Raw genomic sequence first — 14,041 nt, 5'->3', positions numbered from 1 at the left:
AAATAGATCTACTTCAGCGTCAACATTGACAGAGCTTTGAACAAGCACTGAGGGGGCTGGGCTCCTAACAGTGGAGTCTGAGGGGGGCACACATGGAGCATAAGCATAGGGTACAGTCCGTAAGCCAGCTCCATTGTGAGCTCAGAGCATGTCACTATGGTGGTGCCAGTGCAGCTGTGTTGCTAGGTGATGAAGTATAGTTCAGTTAACCCTGAACGAGCAGGTCTTGCCTACATTTCTTTGGCAAGAATTGGTGATTTTAGCAAACTCTTATCGTATAATTTGGGAGGTGGAGATTAGCTAAATGGGAGGGAAGAGAGGGTAAGAAGGACCTGGGCGGCCCTAGAGCTCCATAATGGAGGAAGATTTTGAATATGATGCTCTGGCATTGAAGTTCCCCAGAAGGGGACGCTGGTACACCCGTCTGTGGCGCTCCTGTCCTGGTTTTGGATGCCTGCGTCAAAAGAAAACGACGAAATTTCCCCTCTATCTGATCGGGTATGATCCCGTGGGTCGATTACAAAGAGCGGCCTGTGTTGGGGACATGGAGAAAATTGAAAGTATGATCCATGAGTGTCATCATCATGTGGATGAATCTGATTGGAGGGGCAGGTAATGGGGCTTCAAATTGATGAGGGGAGTAAAAGGAGGAGGGTAGGAACTGCTAGGGACACTCAGGGCTAAGGAGGAAGACAAATCAACTTCCAGGGCTACAATCTGAGGGTAGAGAGTGGTCATACATAGGCTCATTTTCACTGGGGACCCCTGGGTTTTATACCTGCTAAATGCTCTTAGTCGTATGAGACCTCCACACTGTGGAACAGCAGCTCCTAGGCCTTAATGAAACTACATAATTTTATTCTTATGTTAACCCTTACATTTTGTAAACATACAAAAAGACACACACACTCACACACATAAATACCGTTGTTTTGCCTCTGTGTATTTTCTGTGTACCATTGTGATAGAACCTGGTGCAGGATCCCCTGGAACTGCAGCTATAGACAGTTGTGAGCTGCCCTGTGTGTCTTAGTAATCAAACTGAGTTCTCTACTAAACAAAACTAGAGCTGTTATTGCCAAGACCCCTATCTAGATTTTCTTTCTTCTTTGTTGTTGTTGTTGTTTTCTGTTTTTTCATTTTTATTAGATAGTTCATACATTTACATTTCAATGTTATGTCCTGTCCTGCCTCTTCCATCCCACTTCCCACTCCCCCTGATTCTATGACGACTTTCTTAATACATAATATGATGTAATATAATAATGTATAATATAATATAATGTATATGATACAATATAATAATATAGTATAAAATAATAATGGATCAAAGACATTTAGAACTGGAACTGTGACCATGCTCCCATGTAATCACCTTCTGTACTGTTGTTTTTACATCGATACACATGTGAAGGACAGAGATTGTCCTCATCTCACTTCCTGTGCCCCACACGTGTGGAGCTTAGGGTGTGGTGGTCAGAGACAATGTCGACTGCTAGTTATGTTGTACCACCATGGGGTTCTAAGGCCTGAGCTCAGGCAAGCAGGCCTCCCTGTGGGTTCCAGCCCATCGTCCCTCTGTTCTGGAGACTCCACTCAAGCAAGTCCATGGTGTGCTTTATTTACTGTCTTGGAGCACACTGATGCTCACACTTGTAGGCAAATGAGCTTTGCGGATCCCCTTATCCCAAGATCAGCAGTCAGGTTTTCAGGACAAATGCTTTACCAATTGAGTTTTAACAACTACCCCAGCCCCTCATTCCTTTTTCTCTGTGTGTGTGTGGGTTCTTACCATGAACCTCCTTGCTCATCGTCCCTCCTCCTCTTATATGAGGGTTCACCCCCACCCGTTTGCCCACTCCTTCCGGATTCCCTGCCTTAGCATTCCGTTCCACTGGGGCTAGAGCCTTGGCAGGACCACGGGCTTCTCCTCTTATTGGTGCCCAACAAGGCCATCCTCTGCTACATATGCAGTTGAAGCCAGGGGTCTTTCCATGTGAACTCTTTAGATGAACGGACATCTGGGTTCTCTCCAGCTCCTGGCTATTGTAAATAAGGCTGTTGTGAATGTAATGGAATATGTTTCTTTGTTTTATGTTGGAGCCCTTTTTGTGTATATGCACAGGAGTGTGTAAAGCTGGGTCCTCCAAACAGATTTCCAGAGTCGTCCCAGCTTGCTCTCCCACCTACAAAGGAGGAGTGTTCCTCCTTCTCCAAATCCTCGCCTACCTCTGTTGCCTGAGTTTTGATCTTAGCCACTGTGACTGGTGTGGCGTTGAATCACAGGGTGGTACTGATTTGCATTTTCTCTGATGACTAAAGATGTTGACCAGTCCTTTAGGTTCTTTTTGGCCATTTGATATTCCTCAATTGAGAATTCTTTGTTTATCTCTGCTCCCCTTTTTGTAATAAAGTAATTTGATTCTCTGGAGTCCAACTACTTGAATTCTATGTGTATATTGGATGTAAGCCTTCTATCAGATGTAGGATTCATAAAAATCTTTTCCAATCTGTTAGTAGCCATTGTTTTCTAATGACAGTACTCTTTGCCTTACAGAAGCTTTGCAATTTGATGAGGTCCCATTTGTTGATTCTTGATCTTGGAGAATAAACTATTGCTGTTCTGTTCAGGAAATTTTCCCAAGTATTCCAGGCTCATGTATTCTAGGCTCTTCCCCATGTTTTCTTCTTTTAAGTTGAGTATATCTGGTTTTATGTGGAGATCCTTGATTTGCTTGGATTTTAACTGTGTACAGGGTGATAAGAAAGGTTTGATTTGCAGTCTACATGCTGAGTGCCAGTTGATTCAGCACCAGTTGTTGAAAAAGCTATCTTTTACCCACTAGATGGTTTTAGTTCTTTTGTTAAAAATCAAGTGACCATAGGTAGGTGTATGGGTTCATTTCTGGGTCTCCTATTCTATTCCATTGATCTACTTGCCTATCGCTGTACCAGTATCATAACATTTTTATCACTATTGCTCTGTAATACAGCTTAAGGTTAGGGAGGGTGATTCCCCCAGAATTTTTTTTTTCTTGTTGAGTATAGTTCTCAGGATCCTGTTTTTTTGTTAATGCAAGTGAATTTCCAAATCGCTCTTTCTACCTCCATGGGGAATGGAGTTAGAATTTTGATGGAGATTGCGTCGAATCAGTAGATTGCTTTTGGACAGATGGCCAATTTTATAATGTTAATCCTGCCAATCTGTGAGAATGGGAGATCTTTCCATCTTATGAGATCTTCTATTCTTTCTTCAGAGACTTGAAGTTCTTACCGAACAGGATTTTCACTTGCTTGGTTAGAGTCACACTGGGTTATTTTATTTTATTTGTGATTATTCTGAAGGTGTTGTTTCCCTAATTCCTTTCTTAGCCTATTCATCCTTTGAATAGAGAAAGGCTACTGATTTGTTTGAGTTAATTTTGTATCCAGCCACTTTGCTGAATTTGTTTAAGGGGGCATCCTTGACTACTCCCTGATTTTAGTGGTATTCCTTCAACTTTCTCTCAATTTAGTTGGATGTAGGCTATTGGTTTGCTGTATATTGCTTTTCCTATGTTTATAGTAAGCTTTGAATTCCTGATTTTTCCAAGACTTTTAAAGGTTAGCACCTCATTCTTATATCCTGTCTTTATGGTTGAAGGGGAATCGATGACACACCAGCATATTTTCCCTAGTTCACATGCTTCTTGATCATTTTGTTATTCTAAGATGTTAATTAGTCTTTAAGGTGGAGCTTCATATAAAGAATACAAGAATGAAGTTTAGTTTTAAAATATTCTTCTGTTCATTGAATATTTTCTTTAAAAACACTGAATTGTCCAATGGTAATTTTTCATTCTGTCAGTCCATTTATTCCCCACATGTAACTTAGATATCCCCTGTGTAGAATACACATTCTAATATCTCTCAAGATCTTCCCATTTGTAAAACTTCATTTCTCTGCCCAGTCAAGCTTCCTTACATTGTATAAATTTAAATATAACATGAAATGAACATTACTCTTTGGAACCCTCCTTTCATTTTACTGAAACTCTATGAATCTCAAGCAAGGCAGCTATGCCACCATAAGTTATTACCTTGTAGCAATATTTACCTGATTTTGGTGTGAGTCCATGGGCACATTGATCAATATACGGCAAAGCATGAGGTCCTGGTTTCTATACCGAGTATAGAAGTGTTACATATGGGCATAAAAAATGAAATGTGAAAATAAAAATAAAAGAAAGTATTGAGGACTGAGGGCTTACATTTTTGTTCACTGTTAAAAATGTACATAGATGCAAGTGACCGGTAAAATTGCCACTTACCTGTCGATTGTGACATATTTTGTTTAATGTACGCCACAATGGGTTGCATGATAATTACCTTTAATTTTGTAAAGTGCTAAAAGTATTGCTAATTATAGTTGTAAAATAATAAAAAGGATAAATGACCTTCCATTCTTAGAGAGGGTAAAATGTGAATGAAAATGAAGGTAACCACAATGGATAAGATAGGAGGATTAAGAAATGTAAACTTCTTTTATATGAATTTTTTTATGTGTACTGCTGATAAAATCCTGTTTTTCTCTCACAGAATAGTTCTGTTTGTTATCACTAGGAAGAGAAATCATTACCATGATCAGGAAATGCTGAGCTCTCAGGAGCTGGAAATGCTTGTAGTGTTGTAGCAGATTTCTTCCCCATTCGAACTGAAACATCAGAGTAGCCCCTATTAAGATATGTTTAATGTTCATCCCTTGGATGGGGACATGGAGTCATGGAGCTCCTGAAAATACCGAGGAGTAACTAGTAAGTTCCAGATATTAGAGTATGACTTAAAATCAAGCTGAGATCAATTTGGGAACTTTTCTAGGATTCAGACAGGCTGCTTTGAGCAGCGAAGAAGGTCAGGATAGAACACCTGCCTTAAATAGGAAGAGTCATGTACCATATCCCTAGCACAGTAAATGAACATTCGAGTAGACCTCAATAAATAAGAACATTGTAGTTACTTTCTTCCATCAGATAGAAATCACCTTCATATTATGTAGTACTTACAGGTGATGATAGTCTTACTGGGAATTCAGAGATGTTGCTAAATGTGTTTTCAATTTGCAGGACATCGCTGCATTATGCGAGTGCCCACAACCATCCAGATGTAGTGACACTGTTATTAGAAAATAAGTCCAACATTAACATCCAGGATGATGAAGGCTGCACACCGTTGATTAAGGTAGCTATTGGCCATCTGTTTTGGTATGAAATGGATTAGAGGTGTCCTTGTTTGGTTTCTGTTGTTGTGAGAAAACACAGACCAAAACTTACTCAGGAGAGGAAAAAGTTATTTAGCTTACATTTATTCATCCCAGTTGATCCTCATGGGAAACCTGGTCAGGAACTCAAATCAGGAACTGGGGGGAAGAACTAAACTAGAGATCAGGGGAGAATGCAGCTTTCCATGGCTTTTACCCAGGTTTGCTCAGCTTTTTTTTTTATACAACTTTGAACTCAGGCATGCCCCTACCACAAGACTTTGGGCTTTCCTACTTCTGTCTAAATAAAAAAAATAGTTCCACACAGTGCCCCAGAGGCCAGTCCAATTCCTCAAGTGAGGATCTTTCCAGGTGTATTAAGCATGTATCACATTGGCAAAAAGAACAAAATCTAAGCAAACAAGCAATCTCTGCATTGTGACAGCCAACCAGCACAGACCTGAGTGCTTAGGACATCTAGGTGGGTTGGTAGAACCCCTTAATTCTACCACTTGGAAAAAGATGTGGTGGGGAGATCATTAAATGAGTCAAGCCTGGAGTATTTAAGAAGACCTTGTGTCAAAATGGAGGGAAAATATGAATAACTAAAACTCTGTCTGATTTCAGAGAAACTATTCAGTGCCATTGTAGAAATGTTTCCCTTGGCTTCCTTGAAGTGAAGATGTATTTCTTTGTACAATTTCCACAGGCTGCGCAGCGGGACAACACACATTGTGTTTGTGTATTGCTCAGGCACAATGCTAATCCAAATTTGATGGATTACAGTGGGAATACAGCCTTTCACCATGCCATTTCCAGGGGCAGCATAGCAATTGTAAAGATGCTCCTGGAGTACAACGTAGATATTGAAGCCAAAACAGAGGTAAAGGTCATTCAACTTCATTCCCAATGCACTTCTAGCTACTTCTAGCTGGGACACTCAGACCTATTTTCTACATGCAGAACCTCAAGCATTGTCACTGAATGTGTTCAGAGGAACGCTTTTTCTCTTTAAATATATATATATGTGTGTGTGTGTGTGTGTGTGTGTGTGTGTGTGTCTGTGTGTGTGTGTGTGTCTGTGTGTGTGTGTATTTATAATTAGTGCCAAAAAACCCACAGAATAGCATATTTTGTCTCAGCGTTGACTTTAAGTTTGAAATTCAAGATTATAGGCTTTAGGATTACACACACACACACACACACAGACACACACAGACACACACACACACATACACACATACACACACACATCACATCACATCTACACCAACAAGGAAAAGAAATACATTTCAAGTTTAATGATTGTAGAATATATAGAACTGGGTTGCTGCTAAGAAGGTATTGATGTGTGTTTGGCTCAGGGATGAGGGCAGACTGGGAAAGGAGAGAGGTGTCAGGCAAATTAGAAAATCTGATCATTGAGAAAATATACAAAACATTTTTATGATTTTCAAAAGTTTTGGTATTCATAGAAGATGCTATTGCCCTTGGGAGATAATTCTTAGTTTAGAAAAGAAATATATTTGGAGTGCAGATTGAGAAACTCTACTCCAGATACCTCTTGAGCACACTCCTTCAACAGGGGCATACCAAACTTTATATTTTGGGGTTGTGTCCATGGAGGTCCTAGTTTTTGGAGCTAAGAAGATTGGAACCATTGAGTGTTTGGGGAAAATTCTGGAAGGGATTGGTGTTCATATGCAGTGTTGTGTAGACAAAAGATGTGTCAAAGGGAAGAAGAGAGCTGTGTGTGGAAAGCACAGCAGGTGTTGTAGGAAAAATGGTGCCTTGTGACTCAGTACAGTGTGTGTTTATGTTCACAAAATCTGTGATGAACTTTCAGTTGAGAAACAAGTTGTTTTATAAAATGTAATATTGTTTTCTTTACAGTATGGCTTGACACCACTGCAACTTGCAACATATGAAAATCAGACTGAAATGATAAACTTCTTAGAATCAATGAGTGCAGATGCACAGGCCGTGCAAGTGTCAAACAGGTACAGTTTCTTCTCTTCTACAATCTTAGTGTTGTTCTTGATGGTGAGAATTGCTTAAGTCAGGAATATTAATATGATATTAAATGATTTGAAAAACTCAGAGAAATATTTAGAAAGCTTATTACACACGAAATATGAGCTAGAAAAGAGACTGTTCCAACACAACAAAAGAACAGCAGTACCAGGAGTACTACATAGCTCAGTAGTTCAGTTCGTGAGTCATGAACCAAGACAAAGAATAAGCTAGATCAGCTGTTGGTCCACTTCAGTATTTTTTATTTTGACACAGTTTGCCACTGAATTAAAGGTCATGTGTGTCATTGGCAAATGTTCTACCATGAATAAACACCCCCAGTCCCTGAGTCTGAAATTTTATAATTTCTGACCTTAAAAATGACAGTATAAGCCATATCTTTAGAATTATATGTTACATAATCACAGGTAATAAATAGTGTTTCCTAATGATCTGTTTGAAATGTCCAATGCAGTAGAAAACTACCTTTTGCTAGGAGGTGTTCGGTAAACTTTCATCCTGTAATTAACTAGCAATGTTGGTGATATTGCAGTCCAAGACATTTTTGTGTCACATTTCAGATGGAGCTTTTAATGTGGATATATAAATAGTTCATTTCCTTCCACATATTCTGGTATTTTAGAATTATAAATCTTCTCCTAGATTTTGTGAATGTTTAGCTCTAAATAAATTGATCTTACAAAGCTATATTCCCTTCCATATGAAATAAAATTATTATGCTGAAATTCCCTGTTTAGTACACATGTTTACCTAATGTTTATGTTGAGCCATTATTTCCAGACAACAGATCTGTGCTTTAAGGTGAGCCTTTCTAGAGAGAGCTCACTCTCCTTTCAAAACTTAATGCTCTTTGAAATATTTAATTTTATTTTTTCTTATTCATTTTACATCAAACTCACTGACCCTGTCTCAGTCTCCCTATTCCACAGTCCTTTCTGGTTCCCCTTCCCCTTCACCTCTGAGCAGTCATGGATCCCCTATGTATCCCCACACCCTGGCACTTCAAGTCTCTGCAAGGGTAGACACTTCCTCTCTCTCCAAGGTCAGACAAGGCAGCTCAGCTAGAAGGAGGTATCCCATGTATAAGGAACAGCTTTTTGATAGGCCCCATCCCAGTTGACTGGGACCTATATGAAAATCCAGCTGCTCTTCTGCTACATATGAGTGGGAAGGTGTGAGTCCAGCCCGTGTATGTTCTGTGGTTGGTGGTTCAGTCTCTGAGAGCCCCAGGCGTCCAGGTTATTTCACTCTGTTGTTTGTCCTCTGGAGTTCTTATCTCCTTGCAGACCTGGAATCTTTCCTCCTAGTGTTCCCTAAGAGTCTACTGCCATACATCCCTGAGCAAGGCAAATATTCTCTTTAGAGTTTTTAAGAGGGAGGGAGGAGAGAGAGAGAGAGAGAGAGAGAGAGAGAGAGAGAGAGAGAGACAGAGAGAGAGACAGAGAGACAGAGAGAGACAGAGAGAGACAGAGAGAGACAGAGAGAGAGACAGAAAGAGAGAGACAGAGAGAGAGACAGAGAGAGAGAGAGTCAGAGAGAGAGAGATTGATTGATTGATTGTGTGTATGCATGCTTGAGCCTTTTAGTTTGTGTTCTATTTAAAAGCTAACCATGCCTCATGTTTTCTCTTGAGAAAGTCGCAAGGATACCAGTCAACAGTCATAGTGAATTGCTGAAAAATAAATTCAAAATTGTTTGACTAGACCTGTAGTTCCATGAATTACATCCCAGACTGTGGGAGGTAGGAGACACACAGACCTTTGTGAGTTAAGTACAACATGGTCTATGGCGTGGGTTTCAGACCAGCATGGCTACATAGTGAGATCCGGTTTCAAAAAACATTGTTTGTGTACATCTAAACTAAGATACTGGGGACTGAAATATAAAGGTCTTCAAATGCTCGCTAAATGTTTTTCTTATGAATAGTACAATAACCATAACTTATAAATCTATGCCACAGTGCAAGAACACCAGCACATAAAAAAGAAGTGAAGCATGTAAGATTTTTGGAAGGTAAGATTTTTTATATCATATATAAATTTACTATATTGTAGCTGGTCTTATTCACCCTAGATAAAATAGTGCGGACATTTTAGCTCCTCTCCTACTGTGACCACACAAGGCAGCCCAGCTAGCAGAAAGGAATCCAAATGCAGGCAACAGAATGAGAACCTGCCCTCACTTCAGTAAACCAGGAGTCCACATGAAGAGCACGTGAAGCTGCACGTCTGCTACCTCTGAATATGGGGTCTATGTGCAGCACTGACGTGCTCTTTGATAGGTGGTTCAGTCCCTGTGAGCCCTCATGGGCCCCTGTTGGTTAATCTGTAGGTTTTCTTGTTGTGTTTCTGAACCTTCAATGGCACTGTCCTCCTTTGAATTCAATATCCTTCCCCCAACTCTTTCACAAGACGCCCCAACCCCCACCTGATATTTATTTGGCTGTGGGTGTGTACATCTGTTTCTATCCAGGGCTTGATGAAGACTCTCAGAAGAATTATCCAAAGCTTCTGTCTGCAAGCATAGCAAAATATCATTAATGGAGTCAAAGACTGGCTCTCTCCCACAGGGTGGGTCTCAAGTTGGTCCAGTTATTGGTTTGGTATCTCCTTAATGTCCGTTCCATTTTAACCTGCATATCTTGGTGGTAGGATAAATTTTGGGTTGATGTTTTTCTGAGTGCTTTGGTGTTCTCCTCCTTCTCCTGGAAGTCTCCCCTGGTACAGAAGATGACCACAGAAAACTGCATATCACCTGCTGCTAGTAGGATCTGCAAGTCTCAGCTCCACAGATAGACTGCTAAGAGCCCCCATGGTTCCTGGTCTTTGTTTCACCACAGAGATGCCTCTCCACTGGTATCTTCTGTCCCAGCTCCCACACCACACCTGCTCTGCACCTTAGTTCCCCTCCCCATCCTACAAATTTCCCTCCCTCAATCGAATCCTGATATCTATTTCATTTTCCCTCCTGAGTGAGATTCACGCATCTTCCCTTGGGCCCTCATTACTTAGCTTCTTTAGGTCTGTGCACTGTGGCCTGGTTATTCTGTAATTTATGGCTGCTAAGGTCCTCACCTTTAAGTGAGTACATACCATGCCTGTCCTTCTCGGTTTCAGTTACCTCATCCAATATGATGTTTGCCAATCCCATCCATTTGCCTGCAATTTTCTCAAATTCCATGTTTTTCATAGCCGAGTATTATTTCATTGTGCAAATATACCACATTTCCTTAATCAGTTTTTCAGTTGTCTCCTGTCCATGGCTATTACAAGGAGAGGTTTTATGAACATAGTTAAGCAAGTGTGCTTGGGTGGTATGGTGGAGCAAGTTTGGGGTATATGCCCATGATTGACATAGTTGTGTCTTAAGGTAAAAACTATTTCAAAATTTTTGGAAAAAAAACCCGCCAAATTGCTTTTCAAAAGGGATTTTAGGGGTTGGAGATTTAGCTCAGCGGTAGAGCACTTGCCTAGCAAGCGCAAGGCCCTGGGTTCGGTCCCCAGCTCTGAAAAAAAGAAAAAGAAAAAAAAAAGAAAACGGATTTTAATGTCTCTCCCACCAACAATGGAGGAATGTTCCCTTTGCTCAATATCCTTGTCAGCATGGCTGTCACTTGAGGTTTTGATTCTGGCTGCTCTGACTGGTGTAGGATGGACTCAGGGTCCTTCTGATCTGCATTCAGTGATGACTGAAGATGAGCATTTGATGTCTCTCGGACTCCTGAGCATCCTCGGCTGGGAATGCTTCGTTTACCACTGTACACCATATTCAGATTGGTTTATTGCTGTCTAACTTTTTGGGCTTTTTATATATTTTAACCATTATTTCTCTGTGAAGTGTAAGACTGATGACGATCTTGTCCCAAAATGTAGGCTTCTCTTTTGTCCTTTTGATGGTGTCCTTTGCTTTACAGAGGTTTTTAAGTTTTGTGAGTCCCCATTTATCAATCATTGATCTCAGAGGCTGGGACAGTGGTGTGCTGTTCAGGAAATTGTCTACTGTACCGATGTCCTCAGTATATTGAAGTTTCTGTTTCAATGTCAAGGTCTTTCATCCACATGAACTTGAGTTTTGTGCAGGTTGAGAAATACAGATCTATTTGCATTCTTCTTCATGCAGACATACAGTTACACCTGCACCATTTGTTGAAGAAACTTTCCTATTTTCCCCATTGTGTGGTTTTGCCTTTGTCAAAATCATGTGTTGGTAGGTATGTGTGTTTTTTCTTTGATTTGATTCCATCGGTCAACTTTTTGTTTCTATACTAATTCTATACAGCTTTTGTTATGATTGCTCTGTGATATGTCTTGATATCAGGGATGATGATACCTCCAAAAATTATTTAATTATTCAAGATATCTATCTATCTATCATCTATCTATCTATCTATCTATCTATCTATCTATGTATCTATCATCTATCTATCTATCATCTATGTATCTATCAGCTATCATGGGTTTTTTGTTTTTTAAAGAATTGCTCTTTCAAGGTCTGTAAATAATGGTCTTGCAATTTTGAAGAGAAATGCATTGACTGTGAAGATGCTTTTTGTAAGATGGCCATTTTCACCTTGTTAATCCTATCCATCTGTAGTATAGGAGACCTTTCCATCTTCAGATGTCCTGTTAATTCCTTTTTCAGAGACATAAAGTTTTTGACAGGCAGGTCTTTAAGTAGCTTGATTAGAGTTGTACTGGGCTATTTAATGTTATCTGTGGTTACTGTAAAGGGTTTTGCTTGACTAAATTTTTCTTATCCCTTTTAACTGTTGCATGAGGAAGGGCTGCTGGTTTTTTGAGTTAATCTTGTATTCAGACACTTTTCTGTAAGGGTTTATCACCTTTGGTGTAGGTGTACTTTGGTAGATTTTGTGAGGTCTCTTTTGTATGTGGGCAGCTTTGCTTACTCTCTGGTTTTAAGTTTCTCTGCATATAAGTTGTTAGTGTTTATTGGCTGGTTCAGGTATGCAAATTTGATCACTGAGGTCTCTAAGACTTTTAACATGAAGGGGTGCTTGATTTTATCAACGGCTTTATCAGCATCTAATGTGATGACCAAGTGAATTTTTTTGACATCTCCACCCCTGCCAGCTGCAGCTATCCATTCATTTTCATGGCTGTCAAGCCATCTCCCCTGTATCTCCCCAGACCCGATCCTGAAACACTCAGTTGTCTCAAAACTACCCACTCCCACCTAGTTCCTTCCTTCCTCTGCCTCCTCTGAGTATTTTCCGGTATGTTCTAAGTTAGATTCAAAATCCTCTCTTGGTCCTTTCTTCTTCATCTTCTTTTGGTCCTGAGTATAGTATTGATATCCTGTACTTTATTGCTAATATCCACTTAGAAGTGGGTATACGCCATCCATGTCTTTTGGGTCTGGGTTATGTCACTCAGGAAGATATTCTCAAGTTCTATTCATTCACCTGCAAAGGTCATTATGTCTTTGTCTTTAGTAGGTGAATAGTATCCCACATTGTCTTTTTTCATTAAAAAAAAAACTTCACCCTTGTCAGTTGCAGATTTCCATTCACTTTCAGGACCATCCATCCATCTCTCCTCTTCCTTACCCACACCTGATTCCGAACCCATCCCATAGCCCTCTGTATCTCTTCTCTATTCAGTTCACTCCCTCCGTCTTCCTCTTAGGACTGCTTTATGCACTCCTTTAAGTGAGATTCAGGCATCCTCACTTGTGCATTCCTTCTTGTGTAGCTTTTCTGAGTCTGTGGATAATAGCATGGTGTCTGTATTTTTGGCCAATAACCATCTATAAGTGAGTACATAACACACATGTCCTGTTTGGACTCTGGAGGATATTCTCAAGTTCCATTGATTTACCTGCAAAATTCATTCTGCCTTTGTTTGTAATAGTGGGATAATATGCCATTTTGAAAGTATACATCAGGCCTGATCAGGTGGGCACTCCTGAGGCTGCAGAGCGGAGGAGACCACCAACACTGCCCACCCCTGCCCACATCCCTGGCCCAAGAGGCAACTGTATAAGGCCTCTGGGTTCCCATAGGGGAGGGCCCAGGAGCGGCAGGACCCCTGCGCCTGAGACACCGCCGGAACCTGAAGGAAACAGACCGGATAAACAGTTCTCTGCACCCAAATCCCGTGGGAGGGAGAGCTAAACCTTCAGAGAGGCGTACACGCCTGGGAAACCAGAAGAGACTGCACTCTGTGCACATCCAGATGCCAGAGGAAAACACCAAACGCCATCTGGAACCCTGGTGCACGGAGGCTCCCGGAAAGAGCGGCGCAGATGTTCCCGGTTGCTGCCGCCTCGGAGAGGACTTAGGCAGTACCCCACGAGCAAACTTGAGCCTTGGAACCGCAGGTAGGACCAACTTTTCCCCTGCAAGAAACCTGCCTGGTGAACTCAAGACACAGGCCCACAGGAACAGCTGAAGACCTGTAGAGAGGAAAAACTACACGCCCGAAAGCAGAACACTCTGTCCCCATAACTGGCTGAAAGAAAACAGGAAAACAGGTCTACAGCACTCCTGACACACAGGCTTATAGGACAGTCTAGCCACGATCAGAAATAGCAGAACAAAGTAACACTAGAGATAATCTGATAGCGAGAGGCAAGCGCAGGAACCCAAGCAACAGAAACCAAGACTACATGGCATCATCGGAGCCCAATTCTCCCACCAAAGCAAACACGGAATATCCAAACACACCAGAAAAGCAAGATCTAGTTTCAAAATCATATTTGATCATGATGCTGGAGGACTTCAAGAAAGACATAAAGAACTCCCTTAGAGAA

General features: G+C 40.9%; 1 protein-coding gene across 1 annotated transcript in view; it reads left to right on the top strand.

The window, feature by feature from the left end:
- The first annotated feature begins 217 nt into the window (after window positions 1-217).
- The window catches only part of LOC134482475 (mucin-16-like), a 52,397-nt gene continuing 38,573 nt past the window's right edge, over window positions 218-14,041 (top strand). Inside the window, exons 1-5 of the mRNA XM_087589590.1 lie at window positions 218-612; window positions 5,103-5,217; window positions 5,946-6,119; window positions 7,130-7,236; window positions 9,231-9,283. Of these exons, the coding sequence (XP_087445716.1) occupies window positions 356-612; window positions 5,103-5,217; window positions 5,946-6,119; window positions 7,130-7,236; window positions 9,231-9,283 (706 nt within the window). The 5' untranslated portion in view covers window positions 218-355. The remainder of the gene's footprint in view (window positions 613-5,102; window positions 5,218-5,945; window positions 6,120-7,129; window positions 7,237-9,230; window positions 9,284-14,041) is intronic.

The sequence above is a fragment of the Rattus norvegicus genome, chromosome 16 (genome assembly GCF_021556685.1).
Source record: "Rattus norvegicus strain SHRSP/BbbUtx chromosome 16, alternate assembly SHRSP_T2T, whole genome shotgun sequence".
In the NCBI taxonomy this organism is placed as follows: domain Eukaryota; kingdom Metazoa; phylum Chordata; class Mammalia; order Rodentia; family Muridae; genus Rattus; species Rattus norvegicus.
This window is presented reverse-complemented; position numbering and strand designations above follow the sequence as displayed.